The sequence below is a fragment of the Oncorhynchus keta genome, chromosome 2 (genome assembly GCF_023373465.1).
Source record: "Oncorhynchus keta strain PuntledgeMale-10-30-2019 chromosome 2, Oket_V2, whole genome shotgun sequence".
In the NCBI taxonomy this organism is placed as follows: Eukaryota; Metazoa; Chordata; class Actinopteri; order Salmoniformes; family Salmonidae; genus Oncorhynchus; species Oncorhynchus keta.
Window position 1 is genome coordinate 68,543,165 of NC_068422.1, and position 23,186 is coordinate 68,566,350.

Here is a 23,186-nt window from a genome sequence, read left to right on the forward strand (position 1 = left end):
ATCGTTTTGGAGTTGGGACCACGATTTCATTTTCACTCAGGTTGATAGGTGGATAGTTGTGTCCCACTGGAGGAAAATAGGGAAAGTCATGGCGAGGGGATGGGGGTTAACTGAGGGAGTTAACTCTTGAAGGAGGGTTCTTGTTGTCACTCAAAGCAGCAGGAAAAGGATTAGATATTTATGGTGTGACCCCCAGAGTAGAGTCGCTCTGTGGATTACTTCCCCCTGGTAAGAATGGTCTCCTCTGAATCTCAATGACCCTGAAGGTCCTGAGCCATATCAATGGCACTCAAACCCCAGCACCACAAAGAGCCAGTCGGTCCACTCTTCCTGGGATTGTCCCCCAGGGCTGATTCTTCATTCAGTCAGAAATCTAATTTGGCCCTGAGCATCCTTCCTCCCTGGGAGGATCCTGGAACAGCCTCACCCTGGTCCCTAGCCCTGCTGGGTGTTACAATAGTAGTAGAGAATATAGTCACAGTCCACTCAAGCCTGACCACAGGAATGCACTTTTTCTGCCCCTTAAATCAAAAATCAAATCAAATTTGATTTGTTACATGAGTCGAATACAACAGGTGTAGACTTAACCATGAAATACTTGCTTAAGAGCCCTCCCCAACGATGCAGAGTTTTAAAAAATAATCATGAAAAAAATGGGGGAAAAAGTGGAATAAAATACACAAGAATGGATCTATATACAGGGAGTACCAGTACCAGATCAATGTGGAGGTATATACAGGGAGTACCAGTACCAGATGAGGTATTTGAGGTAGATATGTACATGAAGGCAGGGTAAAGTGACTAGGCATCGGGATAGATAATAATACAAGTAAAATAGTGTGTGTGTGTGTGTGTGTGTGTGTGTGTGTGTGTGTGTGTGTGTGTGTGTGTGTGCGTGCGTGCGTGCGTGCGTGCGTGTGTGTGTGTGTGTGTGTGCTGAATGTGTGGCTTTTGTGTGAGAGTGTGTGTGTGTGAATGCTTGTGGGTTTTGTGTGAGAGTGCATAGAGTCAGTGCAAGATAGGGCCAGTGCAGATAGTCCGGGTAACCATTAATTAACTATTTAGCAGTCTTATGGCTATTTAGCAGGCTTGGGGGTAGAATCTGTCTCAGAGCCTGTTGGTCCTGTTGCTCCGGTAACGTTTGCTGGACGGTAAGGGTGCACAAACACACTTTTAATAGGATAATGTTTCAATTCAACATGTGATGGATGACCTGCTGCTTCGGCCTATTAGCTGTCATGGTTCACACAGCAGCACCACTTATTTCATGGTTTGAAACATCTACGGTATGTAGTTATTGTAGCACATAACACGTTCCACCATTAAACTGTAAAAATGTTTTTGAGTGAGCCTGCAGTAGTCTATGAGGTTAACTGGCCTAGCTGGAAAGTCCCCCACTCTATCCCTCCCTGAACTATTGTGGTTTACACAGCTGCTGTGTCTGCTTGCTCCTAGCTCCCATCCAACACCCCCGTACAGCCAGCCCTCACACTGCCTCTACCCCACCCCACTCATACCCCCTCTGGTGTTGCTGGAGCCTGCTTCCCCCCTAAAAATAACAGACTCCCAGCTTATTTACAACTCCTCCACTTTCCCGAGGCATATTCTGACAATGTTCAATCACACTTTGAGTAACATTAATTAGCATTACTCCAAGTTGAACTCCCTCTTTAGGAATAATTTTCTCAATGTTTCAAAAATCCCAACTGTATCCTTTTTTGTTGAGCGCTCCAACTCCTTTCTACCTTGAATGAGTCCTTTTGGAAATGTTTCTCGGTAAGCCCTTCTCATCATTTATATGTCCTGACTCTCTCTCTCCTCATCACATTACTGTCTCTATATTTAAACTAATCAATGCTAACAAAACGTCCATCATTAGCTGCTCCATGAAAAGCAGAGAAGCTGAGTCTTGCAGGAGATACAGTATATTGATGTTTGAGTTGAAGTTAGTTCATCCCACATGTGTAGACCACATGTCCTTCTGCTTCAGCCCATATTCTAAAGTATCCTGCTACGTATGAGTGGTGAGTGACACCGGGGAAAGACAGGTGGTGCTGTGGTCTGACTATTGTCACCTGCCAGGAGAACAGCAGTGCTAGAGCCTCATCTGAAGAAGGGAATGAGATAGACCAACAGCCTGGGTCATGTGGCCATAATATCCAATGAATATATATGGTATGAGATATTAATTTAGGTCGAAAATGGTGCTGACCCTCCAGAACTTGAACTCAGCCCAGACATACATGTTCTCATCCATGTCAGTGATGAGATACATTTCTCCAGAGGGTGAGCTGGTCAATTATATAAGTATAAGTGAGCTTGATGTGCATAAATTTGCCACTGATCACGCACCCAGAGGCCATTGTAAACGAAGCATCTCCACTGGCATATCAATGAAAAGATAATTAAATCTGAAAAGGCCCCAAAGCAATGCACCCGCATATGATAAACATTGGAATAATTTAGGTTATGGTGTATTAAACGTTTTAACTGCCTTGGTTACGTCCTTTGAGTGGTAATAACAACGCTTTGCTGAAGGTTTTTTCCCTCCTTTTCAAGGCGCTCATTTCCTGTAGCAGCACTTTTGTTTAATGCAGGCACAACCACAGTCACATCTGGTCCGGCGGTGGGCGATGATGTCAATGGATGTTGAGACCGTGCTGGGCCTGGCTCCATGTCAGCCGCTCATGTGGTTTTAACTCTCTCCTCTTAGTAGGACAACGGGACACGCCTTGAACAGCACAGGGGGCAACCTCTCACCCACAGGCCCTGCCCCCACCAAACATATCTATCATTCCTTCTCATTACAATGTTATTTTCTCAAGTGTCACTTGTCAAGGCCCAAAAGGAACCGCCAATGTGATTTCGCCCAGGCTTAATCTGAATTAGACCTGTGAAAGCTTAACACGGTGTAAGATGTTCGGGCACTGCTCAGTCATTATCTCAACCCAATATTTAGAACCTTGTGCTGTAGGAAACTACTGGGTAAAGCACCTATTACACATTCTCCAGTCTCTAAACATTCATTCGTAAGTCAAGGAGCACTACAGGGGACTTTCTCAAACTAGAGGAAGTGCTTCCTTGTCCCCCCCCATCCTCCTAAAGACACAGGCATCTATGTAAGTATCGATTACATGAATGCTTGTCAATGTAAATGGCTTGACAGTTTTCCTGTTTGGGTAGAGTAAGAGCATCATTGATCCTTTTCCATTGGGCTTCCTGTCCCCGAATGCAGTGTGGGCCAGAGGCCAGCCTCTCTCTCTATGTGGATGGAGTAGCAGGTTCAGACAATAGGCCTGACTTCCTTGTCATCCCTGATAGATGACTCAGGGGTCTCAGGCTGACATTAGCATTACAATAGACTAAAGCAACAATATGGAGGCATTCAGCAGGAGGGTCCCTGGCTGGGTCAGGGTGTGGGTAGAGGAGGCATTCAGCAGGAGGGTCCCTGGCTGGGTCAGGGTGTGGGTAGAGGAGGCATTCAGTAGGAGGGTCCCTGGCTGGGTCAGGGTGTGGGTAGAGGAGGCATTCAGCAGGAGGGTCCCTGGCTGGGTCAGGGTGTGGGTAGAGGAGGCATTCAGCAGGAGGGTCCCTGGCTGGGTCAGGGTGTGGGTAGAGGAGGCATTCAGCAGGAGGGTCCTTGGCTGGGTCAGGGTGTGGGTAGAGGAGGCATTCAGCAGGAGGGTCCCTGGCTGGGTCAGGGTGTGGGTAGAGGAGGCATTCAGCAGGAGGGTCCCTGGCTGGGTCAGGGTGTGGGTAGAGGAGGCATTCAGCAGGAGGGTCCCTGGCTGGGTCAGGGTGTGGGTAGAGGAGGCATTCAGCAGGAGGGTCCCTGGCTGGGTCAGGGTGTGGGTAGAGGAGGCATTCAGCAGGAGGGTCCCTGGCTGGGTCAGGGTGTGGGTAGAGGAGGCATTCAGCAGGAGGGTCCCTGGCTGGGTCAGGGTGTGGGTAGAGGAGGCATTCAGCAGGAGGGTCCTTGGCTGGGTCAGGGTGTGGGTAGAGGAGGCATTCAGCAGGAGGGTCCCTGGCTGGGTCAGGGTGTGGGTAGAGGAGGCATTCAGCAGGAGGGTCCTTGGCTGGGTCAGGGTGTGGGTAGAGGAGGCATTCAGCAGGAGGGTCCTTGGCTGGGTCAGGGTGTGGGTAGAGGAGGCATTCAGCAGGAGGGTCCTTGGCTGGGTCAGGGTGTGGGTAGAGGAGGCATTCAGCAGGAGGGTCCTTGGCTGGGTCAGGGTGTGGGTAGAGGAGGCATTCAGCAGGAGGGTCCCTGGCTGGGTCAGGTGTGGGTAGAGGAGGCATACAGCAGGAGGTTCCCTGGCTGGGTCAGGGTGTGGGTAGAGGAGGCATTCAGCAGGAGGGTCCCTGGCTGGGTCAGGGTGTGGGTAGAGGAGGCATTCAGCAGGAGGGTCCCTGGCTGGGTCAGGGTGTGGGTAGAGGAGGCATTCAGCAGGAGGGTCCCTGGCTGGGTCAGGGTGTGGGTAGAGGAGGCATTCAGCAGGAGGGTCCTTGGCTGGGTCAGGGTGTGGGTAGAGGAGGCATTCAGCAGGAGGGTCCCTGGCTGGGTCAGGGTGTGGGTAGAGGAGGCATACAGCAGGAGGGTCCCTGGCTGGGTCAGGGTGTGGGTAGAGGAGGCATTCAGCAGGAGGGTCCCTGGCTGGGTCAGGGTGTGGGTAGAGGAGGCATTCAGCAGGAGGGTCCCTGGCTGGGTCAGGGTGTGGGTAGAGGAGGCATTCAGCAGGAGGGTCCCAGGCTGGGTCAGGGTGTGGGTAGAGGAGGCATTCAGTAGGAGGGTCCTTGGCTGGGTCAGGGTGTGGGTAGAGGAGGCATTCAGCAGGAGGGTCCTTGGCTGGGTCAGGGTGTGGGTAGAGGAGGCATTCAGCAGGAGGGTCCTTGGCTGGGTCAGGGTGTGGGTAGAGGAGGCATTCAGTAGGAGGGTCCTTGGCTGGGTCAGGGTGTGGGTAGAGGAGGCATTCAGCAGGAGGGTCCTTGGCTGGGTCAGGGTGTGGGTAGAGGAGCCAGAAAGCCTTTAACTTGACAAGAACAGTGACACACTGGGAAACAGCGCTTGCCAAGAGGAGAACCTGTCACTAACAATAAAGGAGACTTGTGGCCTGGAAAATGAGCAGGTGACAGACAATGGTGTCCTACGTTTGGCTTTCCATTTCAAGTAACCTACATTTTAATATGTACAAAATCATTTGTTTAAATGACGCAACAATAGCCGAGTTGTATAATCAGTAAACATAATCACACTGCAAAAGTATGTTGTTTGTATTGGTGTTAATTGTACAAAAACAATTCTTGCTGAGCTGCCAAGCTGAACAAAACAATAGGTCTGCCCTTTGAGCAAGAGGCTAGCTGAAACAATTCCAGTGCTTCTAACAATAAAGGTTTGAAGTTGCTAAGATCCTGCAGGTGTTTCCTCATGAAGGTGTGGCTCAAAGAAACTCCCTCCCCTCTTCCTCCTCCCCCTTTTCTTCAAATCTCTGCTCTCTCATCAGTAATAATTAGGGTCAGAGGGAGAGGGGGCTCAGCCCCTTATGCCAGGGAAATCCATTTAGAAAGAGGATAACGTCTGTTGATCCCAACATCTGACTCCAGCCAACCAGCTACTTATTAGGGTGGCTTAACCCCCCCATATTTAAAGTGTGGGGCCCTAAGAAAGACTTCAAGGCCAAAGTTGGCACGTCGACGTTCACACACACTCGGGCCATTCTTAGGGTCACAATAGTTTAGCCCACCCCCCACGATGACAGACACACACGTCCCACCCATCCCTCCTGGCTTTTACAAACTGAAAGTTTAAGCCTACATATCTTCCAGAGAGGCCGTCTGCGTGCATCCATCTGCCTCCTGCTGAGAGGGCAAGGTCACACGCAAACACACGTATACACATCCTCTACATTCTACTCACTCAGCTTGCTTTAATAATCCATCGCATGGTGCCATGCTGCTGAGTTAGAGGAAAAAAAGATTAATAAAGACCATATGTTCGTTTTTTTGCACAAAAAGTTTAAGAATGTTTTTCTGAATTATTTTAAGTGAAACATAGTAAGGGATTCTGATTTGTCATCTGCAATCTGTACATTCATTGTAGCCTTCACCCAAAATTCCACAATCCATGATTTGACTATTTGATTTGTAGAGCCTGCTGTGTGCCTGTGTAAATGTAGGGCAGGCTCCTTAATATGTCTGGGAGAAATAAATGGAACATCAGTAGCTGTTTGCTTTCGGCTCTGACCTCGGTCCCAACACTCAACATAGGTATTTCTCATTCATACAGCCACAGATCACAACAATTCAGAGCTAATTTGAAACAGAAAAAAATTAAATAATTAAACCAACCCATGAGGGCACTAATGTAACACTGAAGAAGAAATGTGGTTGGTTTGAAAAGTCATTAAGTAATGTGTCCCCTCTTCAGGACTTCTCAAACATGCCGGTGGGGCAGACAGAAACCACAGAGATTCATATCACCCATTTACAAAACATGAATGCCCTCGAATAACTCACTAAACTCACATATGGTTTTACACGAACAAATGATGTTTTTAAGATGATGTTTACATAATATCATGTTTAACATTAAAAACGCCATATAAAATGAGCTCCACAAACAAAAAGGCAAAATCCAGTCCACTTTCAAAGACATAGACTTCTGTCTAAAATGTATTTATCTATGAGAAGATCTTATATTTGCTGAAGTATAATCTAATTTTCTCTTAGATACAGTATGATTTCAAGTGATTCATCTATCCCATTTCTGCAGTTTGTTCATTTGTGGTTTCTAATGTGAGGCCTTTGCTGATTGGCTGAGAAAATAGAAGCATTTCCTTCTGATGATTAGGGCTACAAAGGGTGAGCTCTTCCATGGAACGGCTAGGCTATATTTGTGGTCTTAAAGAAAACAAAGAACAAACAGAGCAGCAGACCCCAAACCTGAGTAATGTTTCTCATTCAGTCATCGAGACATCCAACAATATCCGCTACTTAATCATTGTCATGTGATATAACTGTTGTTCCACAGTGAGTAACAGCATGGTATGCAACCAGGATCTACAAGCATTCAGTGGTAGTAGACCATCACTTTCACCCGCAGAAAGTGGCCAGCTGAATAGGCTTCGCTAAGTTCCTGCGACTCCTGATACACATCCATAATTCAACCCAGTGGAGGTCGGTGCTCACAGACACTCAAAGGCACTGTGTTTAGTCTTCAGGCCTGATTAATGGATAAAAAGTCTCATTCGGTGGCTGGAAATCTGACTGCTGATCAATTAATATCTCCTTATAATGTCTTTGTATGTAATTAATACCTCTTTAAAAATCTATTTATATCTGCCAACACCAAAAAGAAATCAATACTTAACTTTAACTGACCTTAAAGTGGGGTAAAAGCCCAGTGAGTGGTTGAGGTAATGAGTCAGGTTAACCGCGAGAGATTAAAGGTGGGGTATTTTCTCTCAAGCTAACGGGACATCAGATATCAACAGGTTACTGACCTGGGTCTTCATGGAGACACAGAGAGGATTACACCAGCTAACCTCTGCTAAATGGCGACTGTGTTTTGGACAGGGGCGAGGAGTTAGGGGCGCCACCCATCACTCAGTGGCCCTGGCCGGCTCTACGTCCTCTCTCCCTGGCCTGTACTGCTTAGGCGAGCCTGCGGCTGAGGCCTACTCCCCCCTCTCAGAGCAATACATGCGCTCACCGGGGACCAATTAACGCAACCAGCACTCGTCTGAATCACTCTATCAATTAGAAGCCACTGAGTATATCATCACATACATTACTGCAGAGGCAGGCCTGGCCGTTGGGTCGGGGTGTGTCTTTCAGGAGTAGTGAGGGAGGAGAAGAGAGAGAAGGACGGAGGGATGAAATAAACAACCAGGGAGTCAGGCTACAGTCGGACTGGCTGCTGGACTAATCTGTGAGGGCGGCGGTAATTAGGAGTCCCCTGTGGAACTCGTAGCGGAGCGCGGGCGATGTGTGAACATGACGCTGGCTGGCAGGCAGGGAGGCACCCCCAACCGCCCCCTCACAGGGTTAAATCAATATTTTCAATCTCTCAGGATCAATCCGGCATCTGAACACAAAGAAAACCTGTTAGCGGCGACCAATATGTGTAAATGAAAAGCCCAACTTTGTGGCCCTGATGTGGTCTGCCTCTCCTTCTCCCTGTTTGCTTCTCTTTCACTCACACAGGCTGAAAGTAAAAACCTTATCTCTCAAAGTTGTGAGGGAATGCTATCATTTTCCAACAGAGAAATCGCACACAATCCTCTCTGTCAAGGCTGTAACAATCTGACAGCTCCAATCAGTCTAGAAGAGATAGCTGCCTGTGATACAGACCAAACACGATAGTAAATGATAGTAAACATGCCCAATGTGATCATTTCTCTGCTGTTGAGATATGAGTATAGAAGTCTTCTAAGAGCAGCTCCTTTGTCTGCTTCTCTGTAAAAAACACTGTGCATTATTGGCAAGGTTAGCACATCTCCTACCTGTTCTTCATGATCCTCTTCATGAACAGACTTACAGTTTCTACAGTTTAGAATCCTATATGCTTTACATCGGACATACAATCACAGGCTTCAACATCTGCTGCCAACATTAAATGACAGGCTTTAGGAGCACTGGTTGAAAAATATAGAGTAACAGTACAGATTCCATTCTTACATTGATTACACAGAATGGTTTCGTCAGTGTAGAATGGTTGGTCTCATCAGTAGAAAGTGTTTCATAAATATAAAATGGTGCCATCATCAGTGTTAAACTGATGCTCTACATGAATGGAGAGCACAAGACACTGCAACTTTAAGAAACCCAGAGTTTCAGCATTTTACTCAAACAAAAGCAGCCAATTGGGAGCGTGCAACCTGAAACCAGCCCAGCTCTATAGAGACTCACACAGGCTTCCCTGCTGGGACACACCCTATAAAGTCCCTGACACACACAGGCAGCAGAATATTCCCTACTAACCTAACCCTGCTCTCACATGCAAACATTTCCTGAAAAAAATGTTGAGCAAACCTCGCCACGGTCAAATCAGAACTGAGCACACTGTAACCCTCTGTAGTCTCTCTTCCCTGCAGGTCAGGAGTTACATGGCACCTTTAGAAAGCGCTCTTTCTTCTCTTGTTAGACCAGGATGGGACTTGAAAACCTGATTGTGTCCTTTATATGGGAAAAACAGACATTGTATTTTGTACTATCATTTAATGATAAAAACCGCCTCAGTGTTGATCATTTTAGGACAAAGAGGTCCGCGCTTATGTGTGTGTGTGTGTGTGTGTGTGTGTGTTTAGCCTACATGTATGTATGTGTGTCTGTTTTGTCTGTGTATAAATATGTCTGGGTTCTCACAGTCTCTAAGAAAGCCATCTGAGATTCCATGGTACATTCCATTCTGATGAGGAGCCTGTGTCTGGACATTGATAAACCAACTGAGGTCCTGACCTACAAAAGACAAACTGAGACTGCTGTTCATAACAGACATACCAGCTACTGTATGCTGATGGATTTACGTAATACACCGAAAAGTCCCTAAATGTCACGAAACAAATCCTGCGGAAAGAGATTTACAAGGATTTTCCTTCGTCTAACCCTGACATATGGATACACCAAAAGTATCCTCAATATTCATAAACGTTGCACGCTATCTCAAATCAAACCAAAATCAAATCTCCGTTCCTATTTCTGCGTCTGCGAGTAAGCCGCCTCTTTAGCACTATTTAAGCGCCTGCCAATAGCATCCCGTCACCCACTGGTCAACAAATAACAACAACAAGAGTCCAGGGCCCATTGTTCTGGCTGAGCAGCCAAGCGTGGTGCAATCCCCCAACAGCCTGCGGCTGGTTAACGCAGCAGGCAGGCAGGCAGGCAGGAATCTACGACAAGTGCCAACATGCCATGCCTGGTCACACCTCACACACAGGGTCACTTCAATAACAACACAGGTTAACACTGGGGTCTACATGCTGGGGAGACCCCTACTAAAAATAACAGTACTGATCGTCAAAAAAGCGAAGAATCTCAGTGAAAATCCATTCGAATGTAAATTGATTACATTATGATTACATAAGCGATATGAAATCCAGTTGTAAATATAACCCGACCTGTTTCTATCACCTGTCCTCATACTCTTCGAGCTGGGCGTATTGCGTATTGAACGAACACACACACACACACACACACACACGTCTCTCTCTTCATTGCCACGGGCACAAAACAACAGGTGCAGGCAAGCAGCAGCAGGATTGTCAGCGTTGAGCTTGGTTTAAAGTGACAGCACAAAGAGCACATATAAAAGGTACCCTCCTTGAATTTTAGAGGCTGAAATGTCATGTGCCTTTGAGTCTCGTTATACTGCAACAATCTCCCTTTGAAAATCCGACAGAATTTTAAGGAGCAGACAATTGGAAGCATTGTCCCTGAGAGTAAACTAAATATACTGTAGTGAGTGGGGCAGGGCGGACGACAAACAAACAGAGAGACGGGCAGATAGAAGCAGAAACATCTTCACTGACTGACCCAGAATGACTACATAACTTGGTGTGTCAACCTATGAACTCATGACCTTTACATCCTTTACATTATTCAACACAACCCCCTGCTAGTCTCACAATGCCAACATCTAGCCGGTCCAGACTAAACTCAGATTACACTTCAAGAGTTCCTCTTATCAGGAGAAAAAATATAATATAATTGGAATTTTTCCTTCATGTGTGTAAAAACACAGCAGTGCTCCATTGCCACAATGGCTCAGGAACAAAGAGGGGATTATTGTGGAGGTGTCTGATGCCTCTCCGTCCTGAAGTTCCGCACACTCCAATCTGTGTGAATGCAGGTGACTCAGGGAGCCTGAGCTGATCCCAGAATTCCTCATTATCCGCCCAGTGGGGATCTCAGGTCCGCTCGCTGTCTCTGGAAGCACAGCAGGGCCGGCGAGGCAGGCCGCAGAGGAGCACAGAGCTGGGCCATCGGGGGTGAGCCAGGTCTGCTCATTATGCCTAACTCATCCTTGGCATCCCTGCAAACCAAGTGCCACTTAGTGCCCATAGGAGGGACATGGGTCGGCCCACTGATGAGATGACAGAGCACACAGCATAGCAGTAATGGGAAAGCTTTGTTTCAAAAGACAAGAAGGACCAAGACATACGTGGACTGTATGTGGACTGATAGTGCCACCAATCTCCAGAATCGTATGTAAAGCCCTGTCTTACCTGTACCTTAGTCATCAAGCTGAAATGACAGAAAGCCGTAACATTTTCCACCTCTAAACTCAACAGATGCAGTGTGGTGACTGACCAGGGTCAGATTGGGCCCAATCAGATGACAGCCTCCAAGAGCAGAGCACCTCTGAGTTCCCCAGACAGATGGTCGTTTCACACATCATAATCATTACTGTTGCCACGGCTTCACTGCTCCAACACAAACATATTGTGATATTTAGACTGGTTTATGATAGCTGTGCCAGTGCTTTGTCTACATTGATGTAAAGTGGAATCATGTGCTGTGGTATGTAACACACACACACACCAGAGGAGTTAAACAGCTCTGCTATGGTACACTAGAATTAGATACAGCCATCCTCTTAAAGTGATGGGTGTAAAATACAAGAAATGGGACTATAGGTAACACCTGGGGAAAATGAATGAATTCAGATTCTCTTTGCCAGCAGTAAAATGGGAAATATTCACTCACTTGTATTGCAAGGCAAGCGCGTAAATGCAAATATACAGTGAATACATTCATAATGTGGGGCATGTCATTTCATGTGTCAACCTTATTTCTGGGCTGAGTTAAATAGAGGTTTGCACAGCAGGTGAATTATGTAAGCAGCAGTGTTAGGGGCTTGGGGCCACAGCCACTTTCTCACTGGGCTTTTCATGACCCTCTCATCAGCCAGCCCAGGGCCAGGCTCTGCCTACCATGCAGCTGTGCTGTTGTTCACCCCAGTCACAATTAACCTCTGAGACTGGGCATGGCACCAGCCCCGATGAGACTCAGGGCACCAGAAAGCTCTTCAAGTAAACACCGCCACGATAGGCTAGGAAGCCGAAATTAGACATTGTTTTGTACCAAGAGGCAGTTGCTATAGAGACTGTTGCTAATTAACTACACTCGGCCCGGGGGTACCAAAGGGCTTAAGGGCACTCAGGACAGTTCCTCTTGTGATGAGCTTTATGCACGTTACCCAAGTACTATCCCCAGGGTCTCTCATCACCAAAATACCTGTCTCCACTCCCCACCTGTCACAGATGCCATGAGAGGGGCGGTGGTGGTCTGTCTGTCTGTCCATCAGGGCACAACTCTGTGGACCAGGATTAAAAGGCTGTGTGAGGGGAGATGTTCTATGGTTAGCAGGGCCCGGCTTGCCCTCTTAAAACACAAATCACTGTGGCGTTTCAGACCAATCAATGCCCTCCATCAGCACTGAAGACCACTTCATGGCTTTCTCATCATCTCTGGTGGCATTCTGAAGTGATGCCCTGCGAGCTAGAGCACCTCACTAATGGAAATCTGTAGCATGCAGGGAGAAACAGACACATATCTAACATCGTAAACAAAACGCTTCAGTTTTTCTCGGGGAAATGCAACAGGTCGGTATGTCTAAAGATGAGGCTCTTGCTGGTAAATCTGTTTTGACGGGCGCTACCTCTAGAGATATCCCCTTTGTTCTCTGTTTTTTAAAGAATGACACCGGCATCATACAGATATCCCAACAATCCATGATTGGTGAGAAAGGAAGGTGTGAGATTCCTGAGGGAGATGAAGAGGCTGGGTTGTGAGATTCCTCTTGGCTCTCCAGCCAGACTCAGTGTCTCCTGTGAGACAACATTGCCTCATTGAGAGCTGCATCTCTCCACAGTGTACAACACAACTACCCTCTAGTTGGCATTCTTCTAATAATAATAATACAATAAATATTTGATCATTATTTACCATTTTTGTGCAAATACTATTTCTTAATAAAACAATAACATTTGAGTGAAATGATTTTGGTAAAATGGATTGAAGGTAAGATGTTTGATGTTTCTTACTATTTCCTTAATTACACAGTTATTATATGTAAACAAACACTATACCCAGGTTTTAAAAAACCAAAACAGTCCCAGTAAAAAGGCAGCCTATTTTCCATACTGGGTAGTGCTACAATCCTCTTAATGGCTCAGTGAGTATGAGTGGGGTCACAGTTCACACTATGATGGGTTTGGCACTAGGACCCGGCAGCAGCTGCCGGGCTGAACAGAACAGCTAGCCTTGCCCCCAGAAAAAGCCCACTAACACACTGAGACCAGTTCCAATCTGCTCCCCTTCCCGCCGCCTCACAGTCCCACCAAACTTTGTGTTAGTTAGGCACTGAAAGACCACGTCCCCCCTCCTCCCTAGCCCCCTGAAAAAAACAAAAACAAATCTTCCTCTACACACTGTCTTTCAAAAGCTCTTTCACACAGCTGAATACTGGCACTCGACCCAGTCTGTTTCCAAGGCACAACAAACAACCTTGTATAGAGCTTTCATGTGCAGCATGTAAGCTTGTTGTCTTCACATCTTTGGATCCATTGGCCATTGTGCTGCAGAAAAGCAATTGAATTATGCAGCATGAAAATGAAGAGTGTTACTCACATAATACATTGTCCATTAACACATCCCTTGATAAACTTCTGTGGTACTTGAAGCATTACTTCAATACAAGAGGGATCATCCCACTAGATCTACACACCTACGCAGGTTGCCTCCAGAACAGCCTGACTTCTTTGGGGTATGACATGCTGTGGTGTTCAATCGTTGCTCAATTGGTATCAAGGGACATAACGTGCGCCAGGAAAACATTCCCCAAACCAGAACACCACTACCACCAGAATGTACTGTTGACACCAGGCAAAGTCGTTTAGGTCACTCGTTTTTTTGCCCATTCCAACGTTCAATCAAACAGTAACTGAATGCCTTGATGCCTGTCTGCCTGCTTTATTTTGCAAGCCACGGCCAAGTGACTCACTGTCTGTAGGAGCGAACCATTTCTGTGAACAAAGTTGAGTACCTAATAGACTGGCAACTGAGTGTATATTTCCGTAAATATATTTCACTGTGGGTGGCTGACAGCTCTGGTTCAGGGCACAGTAAAAGGCCAGTCCGGGGAGACAGTGGATTGTGCTGGTGAGTATATATGCAACCGGATACCCAGCACATCTGGCATGGTTGACCTTTTCTCAATCCCCCCCGATCTCAGGCAGGTCAAAGTACATTCAATACCCCCAATAACACAAGCACTGACGGAATAGCTGTAAACACCACTCTGCATAACACTTCCCTTTACACAGCACTGGAAACAAACAGAGCTCCAGACAATGGATTTTCATGTAAATGAATAACCTTGAATCAGCTATTATCATATTCTTTATGCATCAGCAGAGCCAGCAAAGACCTATCAATTCTCCCAAGGTTTGCATTTGACACAAAACATGCTGTATTATGTTAAATGCTGTTTTGTGGAATTTGAAATGGTAGAAGTACCTGAGCTAAAATATGTCTGATGGTGGACATTAAACAAACTGCATTCAGTAAGGTGTTACATCTCTCCTCCAAATGTAACTTTTATTTCACCTAATTTGATCTCTTATCGGAGAGAAGAATGCGTCCAACCAAAAACGAGACTGGCGTGTCCAGTCTGCACTAGTGAGTCTTGTCCTTTGCGCTAATCATTTAAAACTTGCTAGGCAAACCTATTTGTTATACTCTAATCATGAGCAGGGGGAGTGTGAGTGAGTTTCTTTGGCACTCCCATTCGGCTTGTAGGAGAGAGGAGGTGGTGCTGGGGTGGTGAGCTGCTTGGTCATGTGGTCTGAAGCCTCTTTGTACCGGCAGCTGAGGGGGCTTCGCTGCGACTCCTAGACTTTACATTTGGTTTGGCCGGAGGGGTCACATGACAGCTGCAAACTAACACCCCGAGGGGCTTTCTGCTTTCACTTGACACTGACAGGCTGTGAGAGAGTCCAACACTGCAGAAAGAAAATATTCCCTCTTTCCATGACATCACCCAGCCAGGGATGGGGGAGGGGGGACACAGCTGGTGGCAGCCGCAGTACCATCTGCCCCTGACTAATGGTTAATGCTGCTTTACTTATAGACTCATACTTCTGCAGAGAAGGGATATTAATGTATGGCCACAGCCAGGGAGGCCTGCAAGTCCCACAAATGAATTCCTGATTGACATTTTCACTCCCAGTCTATTGTTTCACTTGTGCGGTCCCTTTTATCAACACGGAATCTCTCTGAAAATATTCCTCAGTCACTTTGGGCACTTTTTAGGGTCCCATACCAAGATTATTTGAGTGTGTAATGATGATATGCAATTGGTTTTAAAAGTGAAATGTTGTGACCTTCATCTTAAAAAAATGTATGTAAAAAATAGACATGTATAATTACAAAGGAGGGTATCCTCGCCTTTCCTGCCATGTTCCAACCCACATCCCTGACCCCATGTACTCACCGTACATCTTTCCCTCGTCAGATAGAATGATCTTCCTGCGCCCACAGGGGGGATAGATGGCCAGCGCCTCCTGAAAGCTCTGCTCGATGTCGGGGCTCCACACCCCCTCGGCGTCATTGTCCAGGGGCTTGTCTGCCGAGTCGCTCATCCTCTCCATGTCCTCGGCAGGGCTCTCGCTGCCGCTCCAGCTGCTGGGGTCCATGGTGGTGCTTGGGATCTCCAAGCCGAAGCCTGGAGCACAGTAGGGAGAGATCTGGAATTCCCAAATAAACAAACACAAGCCATCCGTTACTCTCCACAGCACAGGCATCTGCCTCCAAGACGACAACACACTGCTCATGGCCACTGGTCAATAGTGTGGTGAGCCAAACAGGAGAGGATTCTTGGCCTTGCTATCTACCTATGATGTGAGGATGACTGTGGTACAGTTTTACTAGTTGCCATGGAAGGGACTGAAACTTTGCTTTATGCTAGTTTTTGTACGACATGTGAAATGGTACTATTGAAAATACTTCATGTTAGCTCCGTTTTGAAACAAATATATGTGATGGAGGTCACATGTAGCTACTTCATCACAGGATACATTTTTACCTTGTAGTAGATTCACCTCCTTTACTTTCCAAAATAGATAAGCAGACAAATAAAAATACAAGACTGCAGATATAAAATATATAATGAGAACATAACCATAAAACACATCCAGCGCACCTGGTATTTCAGGAACAGTTGAAGCCTTTTTATACCAGCTGTCAGGACTGTCAAATAGACTCTTAAATCTGGATGAAATTAATGTAGGAGAACTGTAAAAAAAAAAAGCAACAGCGAAGCCCACTCAAGAAAGGATGCAACCATATCTGTACCACTTTAAATTTCAAACGGAAGAAATATCCCCTGTCCTCTTTGTTCCAGGAAAGAGTCTGTTTTCCACATTGTGAATTCCCTTGACATAGAACATTCCATTGTGAGGTTCCTCAATTTTCATTGCATTTATGCTGTGTAAGCAACATGCTCTGAATTAGATCCCCATTAAAAACTCATTCAAACGGCTGGATTGTAAGCGCAGAAGGAGGAAATCACATTTAACATTTAACATTAAGTGCTTCTACACCTGCATTGCTTGCTGTTTGGGGTTTTAGGCTGGGTTTCTGTACAGCACTTTGTGACATCAGCTGATATAAGAAGGGCTTTATAAATACATCTGATTGAAATTTGATTGAATTAGAGGCAGAAATGTACCTAAACTGAAAGTGTCCATCTCTCCTTAATCAAAACTATTGTCCACAAAGTGACTCATAAAAGCAATGTAGGTTCTAATGTATTGCTGTAGACAATCATGCTGAGTTGAATTTTAACGGTGAAAATCACAACTGGGGAGTTCATTCGGTGGATGTTTTTGCACCCCCCACCCCCCATCCCACTACCCAGTCTCCCTCCCTATCCTCCCCTCTCGGTCCACCGTCTTTAGCCTTATCCTCCTCTCCCCTTCCAGACGACCGCTCCCTCTCTCGGCAAGATTCTATTCAAGCAGCACAAGCTGTTGTGAAGTGGGACTAGCAGCATATGTTTCTTCTAGAATGTCGGTTTGTGAGGGGGGAGAGGGGGGATGGGAGCAAGTTGTTTGGGAGAAAAAAACTCTCAGAGAGCGGAGGGAGCATTTACTGAATTCCGTTTTTGTGAGCTGACTGCTGACACTGCAGAACTTACTCACAGACTGATGAGGGAGGGGAAAAACCGCCCATTTTGACCACTAAATGGCTTGGGCTTTTTCTCCAGCCTTGCTCCCCCCACCCAGACTGAATAATAAACTACACCGGTAATCACTTCCAGCACGGTCATGATTTTAATACTTGATCTCAAGCAAGATTTCTTCTTTACTTCTTCAACAAGTTAAATGGCTGTGAATGCTCTTTCGAGGGGTTCACCATTCAGAGAGAGAGAGAGAAAAAATATTTAGAGAGAGAGAGAAAAGAGAGAAAGAGAGAGAAAAGAGAGAGAGAGAAAAGAGAGAGAAAAGAGAGAGCGAGAGAGAAAAGAGAGAGAGAGAGAAAAGAGAGAGAGAGAGAGAGAGAAAAGAGAGAGAAAAGAGAGAGCGAGAGAGAAAAGTGAGAGCGAGAGAGAAAAGTGAGAGCGAGAGAAAGCGAGAGCTAACGTGAGTGTCTGGACAAAAAGAGGGAAACAACACTGACATTTGGAGGGGTGTTTAGTGAGCCCATGGCCATGTTCATCCCACAATGGGATGATGTTTCCCCGCTCTTCTACAGGTGGTTTCCCCTGACGCGCCACACCAGGAAATGAATACTGTTACACTGAAGCGTGCGATGAATTATTGAATCCACCACCCCACCCCCGTCCAACAACAAAACAAAAACTGAGCTCTCAAACACGACTAGCATTTAACACTAGGGAAGGGCAGCAGAAATCCTTGGCCTATAATATTGCTACATGAAAAGATTAGAGCAGAAAATATTTGGGGTATAAAGATGTAGGGGGTGGAGGGGTAATATATAACATTGAAATGTTATAATAGAACCTGGTAGGCTAATTCATTCCTTTTAAGTGGTACTCTTAATTAATTTAGTTAATATAACCAATATAAATAAGTATTTTCTGTCTCCTCCATCCATTGCTGAGGATGGTGTGCCGCCGCAGCTGCTGCAGGATTTTACTCTGAGGGGGGAAACAGCGGTACTCCCTGCCATGTAATCACAAAGAGTTTAGAAGACTGAGGCGGCAAAGGGGCTCAAGAGTACCTCTCTTGGCCAGTAGAAGCACCCACATCGTACAGCTGGCAGATCTACAGTAAGTCAATGCTATTTACAAACGCATTTACTTAGTGGCAGTTACATTGTGATATAATCAATGTCTGCATAATTCTTTGGTGATAACTACACATTTCTCTTGTTACTGGTACGTTAATTGCCACCATTCGCCAAAGTAAATTCAATAGAATAGTACATTGTCAAGGGTGTTATTTCCCACCAAGACACCACAGCCAGAAGCACTTTACAGTATGTCCCCCGAATGAATGACTTTACCCTAACACTGTCATTAGCACGCTGTAGTCTATTAACCTGAACAAGTGTTAGAGAACAGCAGATAAATCTATTGAGTTAAAACAGCTTAATCACTGGGCATGGCTGAAGTCACTCTGCAGTCATTTGGCTCAGTGATATATCACCCTAAATAATTGACCTCTGTCACTATTTCATAAGGAGCATCTCTCAGGATACACCTCAACAACCAGATGAATTCTGTGTCCAAGCGGGTGATCACCTCCTTCTGAGGAAATATGAGGTCAATTAGCCAGAGTTTGATATATATTTCTTTATGTTTCAATTACTAATTACCCTGTGTTTCGTTGATCTCTCGACATTGACACGTGAGTCGTTCTTGCTGTTTTGAACAGAGTGAGGTCATCATTAGAGCAGTAGACATTGTTTGCTGAAAGTTTGCTATGAAACACAAGACGAATATCATAGAACACCTTGGCCATTCTTCTAATGAACGTCCTCTAAACTATGGACACTCAGCTGTCTTAGTGGAGAAACAAACGCAGGGGATGTTTGCAAACAGAAAATAAAACACTTCTCTTTCTTGATAGGAGAGAATAGAGGATTTTCTGACTCCCCAAGACTTCGGCTTTTCGTCCCTAAAACATTTACATGACGAACATAAATCCTTGCTGTCCCCTATAGACTTGAGTAATGAAAGGCAAGGGAAAGAAATTCATCAATACAACATGATGTAGCTGAACTGAGCCAAATCCAAATGCACACCATGCCAAGAGCATAGTAACCTAACAGACTTACTGTGCTGTTAAGAACTTTTTACAGCAATCAAACGAGTGTGTCTCTAATATTTAGTCTATGTTACACAGCCTTATGTATAAATACACACAGAGGAGAATGTGCCTGGGTGCTTTAGCCATAACAGGTATGCTATGCTGAGCTGGCTGTGTGTTTGGACCGGGAGAGAGACGAGTGTTGCGATTAGTGCAATATGTCTCCAGATGATGCTGTAGTGGTGATGTTTGTCCAGGCCCCAGTGGCAGATGGGAGACAGAGATTAGTCATGCAACAATATACTGTGGCTGGGCTGCTGTCGCTACACCTCGCTCTCAAAGCAGGGAAAGCATTTCAGACATACCCAGAACAAGGACACCATAGGCTACAGACAAATCCCATTCCCACCCAGGGAGAGGCGCTTTCTCACGATCGTACATCATTCAAAACAAAATAGCCCACCAACAAACATGATCATTTCATCTGGTGTGCACTAATGATGGACTATAAAACAGGTGTTTGCTGCACACTTTTCAATACAATTATGGAGCTAGACTTGCAGAGCAACATTGCATTAGCTGCCTACAAAGCAGAAAGAGGCTTAATATAAATGCAATTGGCTGTAATAACGGAACTGTATGGTAGATGGGAGCTTCTCAATCTGGCTCCATTCATATATTTCTGCGTAATAGTACAAGAATGATGAAACAATACGAACACCTGCAACCTTCAGCAGGTAAAGAGCATTGTGGCTTTTGTGAGTCATTAGGGTTAATTGAATGTCTGGAAATGTTTCTGTAAAACTCTAATCAAATTCCCAACTCAACTAAACCCAACTGTTCCAGTCATGATAATGACAAGACTAATGGACAAGAACAAGACATCAACAAAACCCCACATGAAAAGTATGTGATGACTATAATGCGACCACTTTAAATTAATTTGATAAATTGAATTTCCAAAAATGGAATCAATGATGAAACAACAGCGTGTACCCAAAGTGTGTACTTTTCTCCTCACACATATTCCTGTAACCCTCTTCACATACAATGGATGATTTCTTGCATCGTGTCGACTCTAACATAGAATTGGAAATGAGGATTTCCCTTCTCTAAGAGCCTAACACTGTGGATGGCAAATTCTATGCTTTTAAATCTCAGTGGCACGGTCATAAGCCAGGCCCATGTTTATATCATTTTTTATTAATGTGCTTATAATATCATAGTGGAGTTCAATAGCTTTCCTCAACAAAAGGTTGTGTTCATTGTATCTGTGTGTGTGTTCACAGGTTCTCCTGAGGCTGTAGCCCTCTCTGAAAAGTCTCCCCAATCAATTCAGCCAGGATGTGCCCCTACACGCCTCTTTCACAACTCACACACACACACACACACACACACACACACACACACACACACACACACACACACACACACACACACACACACACACACACACACACACACACACACACACACACACACACACACACACACACACACACACACACACACACACACACACACACACACCAACAGTTCCAGGATTGGGGATTTGGAACTGTAAAAAAAAACGATGGAAGCTTAACAGGATACACCACGTGGCTATTGTTTGATGGCAGGATTTCTGGTATCTGTTCTGGTTGGATGATAAGGCACTGATGTGTCTCATCCATTATTACACAAGAGAGATAAAGAGGGAGAGAGAGAGAGAAAGAAAGAAGGGAGACAGAGAGGGAGAGAGAAAGAGAGAGCGAGAGCGAGAAAGGAGGGAGACAGAGAGCGAGAAAGAGAGCGAGAGAGAGAGAGAGAGAGAGAGAGAGAGAGAGAGAGAGAGAGAGAGAGAGAGAGAGAGAGAGAGAGAGAGAGAGAGAGAGAGAGAATGATAGAAAAATTAAAGTGAGAAAGCAAGAGAGTGATAGAGAATCAGGACAAAAATCTATTTATCAACATGCATAAACAAAGAAAATGACAACTTATACCTCAGAGAGTTCAGTGATATGGTTGAATGGTGGGAACCCGGTTACTGAGATTTACCGGGATTTACCGCCAAAACCACTCCCCTTTCCCGGGATAAATAACTAAGAGAAAGCGGTAAATTATAATAAATTATTCATATAATAATAATAATAATATATGCCATTTAGCAGACGCTTTTATCCAAAGCGACTTACAGTCATGTGTGCATACATTCTACGTATGGGTGGTCCCGGGAATCGAACCCACTACCCTGGCGTTACAAGCGCCATGCTCTACCAACTGAGCTACAGAAGGACCACATATGGCATGAAATGGAACTGTTAAATGATATGTGATGTCTAAATCTGTCTTCTCTACGGCCTCTGCATGATGAATCAACGCTGAGGGTGGGGCCAGACAGCCCATCTCAATATGGAGCGCAGTTCAAAATGCAGGTAGACCTATCATCTCATCATGGTAACTCATCATGGTAACAGGTAGGCCTACATTTGCTGCAGCTTAGTCTATGTTACAGTAATATAAAGGCCAAATGCACGTCTAATTTACCCATCTCCACCTGGCTTTCGTGGGTCAGCATGTTTTTTCAATTGTAAAGATTATAATTTTTAAAATTGTAGCTGCAAATTAAGCTGAGTTTTAAAGCTGAGTTTGAAAAAAGCCTATCACTTGAATATCGTTGCTTAAATCAGTGCACACGCATGCACTCTCTCGCATTCTGTCTCTCTCCATATATTCCATTCAAATTGCATCCAAAATATATAATTGTGTTCTAGATTGATATATAACCCTATACAGTGGGGCAAAAATGTATTTAGTCAGCCACCAATTGTGCAAGTTCTCCCAATAATGAAAATCACAGGCCTCTCTCATCTTTTTAAGTGGGAGAACTTGCACAATTGGTGGCTGACTAAATACTTTTTTGCCCCACTGTATATATGCGTCAGCCTACTAATTTGAAAAATAGACCCTATTATCTTTCAAAATTCAAATCAAATTCGCTAGCCTATACTTGTAACTTTGTAGGCCGCATGTGCTGCACCAGAATCATATGTTCTCCCCTGCTTTATCATAGTTTGAACGATGTGCCTAATTCCAATCCATATAAAACAGTATAGAACAATACAGTACAGTAATACAGTTCACAATAAAAAATATTAGCCTACTGGAGCTAGTTTAATTTATTTACTCAAGAGAGCATATAGCTAGCTATATCTATGGGCTTTTATGATTTTCTGTCTTGAGTAATGTGCAGTAGCTTATGTCATATAAAGTGCCTTCGGAAAGTATTCAGATCACTTGACTTTTTCCCCCATTTTGTTAGGTTACCGCCTTATTCTAAAATTGATAAAATCGTTTTTCCCTCATCAATCTACACACAATACCTCATAATGGCAAAGCAAAAACAGGTTTTTAGAAATGTTGCTGATTTATAAAAAATAGAAAACTGAAATATAAATTTACATACGTTTTCAGACCCTTTAGTCAGTACTTTGTTGAAGCACCTTTGGCAGCGATTACAGCATCGAGTCTTCTTGGGTATGGCACTACAAGCTTGGCACACCAATATTTGGGGAGTTTCTCCCATTCTTCTCTGCAGATCCTCTCAAGCTCTGTCAGGTTGGATGGGGAGCGTTGGTGCACAGCTATTTTCAGGTCTCTCCAGTGATCGGTCAGGTTCGATCAAGTTTAATTCCGGCTCTGGTTGTGACACTCAAGGACATTCAGAAACATTCAACTCCTGCGTTGTCTTGGCTGTGTGCTTAGGGTCGTTGTCCTGTTGGAAGGTGAACCTTTGCCTCAGTCTGAGGTCCTGAGAGCTCTGGAGCTGGTTTTCATCAAAGAGCTCTCTGTACTTAGCCCTGTTCATCTTTGCCTCGATCCTAACTAGTCTCCCAGTCCCTGCCGCTGAAAAACATCCCCACAGCATGATTCTGCCAC

General features: G+C 45.1%; 1 protein-coding gene across 9 annotated transcripts in view; it reads right to left on the reverse strand.

Annotated features, from left to right (window-relative positions):
• LOC118359182 (transcriptional enhancer factor TEF-1) overlaps positions 1 to 23,186 on the reverse strand; it is a 63,363-nt gene that overhangs the window by 23,000 nt on the left and 17,177 nt on the right. For 6 of the 9 annotated variants that reach the window (XM_052481331.1, XM_052481327.1, XM_052481319.1 and 3 more), the window contains exon 3: positions 15,491 to 15,743. In XM_052481331.1, the coding sequence (XP_052337291.1) occupies positions 15,491 to 15,692 (202 nt within the window). In that variant the 5' untranslated portion in view covers positions 15,693 to 15,743. Of the gene's footprint in view, positions 1 to 10,112; positions 10,132 to 15,490; positions 15,744 to 23,186 lie in introns of those variants that run through there. The other 3 variants (XM_052481356.1, XM_052481353.1, XM_052481357.1) reach the window with 2 other exon arrangements.